The sequence below is a fragment of the Myotis davidii genome, unplaced genomic scaffold (genome assembly GCF_000327345.1).
Source record: "Myotis davidii unplaced genomic scaffold, ASM32734v1 scaffold1251, whole genome shotgun sequence".
NCBI classification, from domain to species: domain Eukaryota; kingdom Metazoa; phylum Chordata; class Mammalia; order Chiroptera; family Vespertilionidae; genus Myotis; species Myotis davidii.
This window is the reverse complement of record NW_006283138.1, coordinates 494,939-495,826: the sequence shown is the minus strand read 5'-3', so window position 1 is coordinate 495,826 and position 888 is coordinate 494,939. Positions and strand designations below refer to the sequence as shown.

Sequence of the window (888 nt, the reverse complement as noted above, 5' to 3'; positions counted from 1 at the left end):
GCACTCTGGTCACTGGCATATGTAGACTCTTCCTCCCCCATCAGACCACAGTCTGTGCTGGCACTAGTGCCGGGCCTCACACTTAACAATGAAGATGATTCTGTGAATTCCTGACGAGAACATGTGAGGGATCCTGAAGTGCCCACTGGTGTAGTGCGGGCCCAGCCGCCAGCTGAGGTCAGGCGGGGGCTGGCAGTGCAGCTGAGAGCTGGGACCCTGGCAGCACCGCTGCCCAGGGTGGGCCTCACTGGTCTCCTTCCAACCCGGGGCACGGAGCCCGATGGGGTGCACACCACTGGAGGCCGGCGAGGGGAACAGTTGTCACGAAGGTGGTGAGGGCTCGGCGAGTCAGTGGGAGAGTCCTCCAGGGCCGTCGCCGGGAAGTGCTGTGGCGTGTGAACAGACACCTGGGTGTGCCGGGTGGACAGATCGAGGCATTCCTTCTCTGCTGCCCACCTGGCCCTGGGCTTCCCCGTTGGACAGTGAGGGGTCAAGGGGCGTCGCCATGGCCACACCCGGCCCAGCTCGGTCCTCTGTCTGCAGGAGGCTGGCCAAGTCCACCCTGCTGCTCATCCCACTCTTCGGCATCCACTACATGGTGTTTGCTGTGCTGCCCACGGGCACCTCCTCCAGATACCGGCTCCTGTTTGAGCTGTGCGTGGGATCCTTCCAGGTGCGTGCGGGCAGGGCCACGTCCGTCCGTCCTGCCCGCCCGCTGAGGTGGAGGCGCTGACCACCTTTCTCCCTGCAGGGCCTGGTGGTGGCCGTTCTCTACTGCTTTCTCAACAGCGACGTGAGTCCTGAGCTCCTCAGGGGCCAGTCCATACACGCGAGTTGTAAGGGGTTCCCTAAAGTCCCCCCAACCTGGACACTGCCAGCGACTGCGCC

General features: G+C 64.0%; 1 protein-coding gene across 1 annotated transcript in view; it reads left to right on the top strand.

Annotated features, from left to right (window-relative positions):
- Positions 1 to 888, top strand: part of VIPR2 (vasoactive intestinal peptide receptor 2) — a 54,970-nt gene that overhangs the window by 52,822 nt on the left and 1,260 nt on the right. Inside the window, exons 11-12 of the mRNA XM_015562803.1 lie at positions 544 to 673; positions 752 to 793. Of these exons, the coding sequence (XP_015418289.1) occupies positions 544 to 673; positions 752 to 793 (172 nt within the window). The remainder of the gene's footprint in view (positions 1 to 543; positions 674 to 751; positions 794 to 888) is intronic.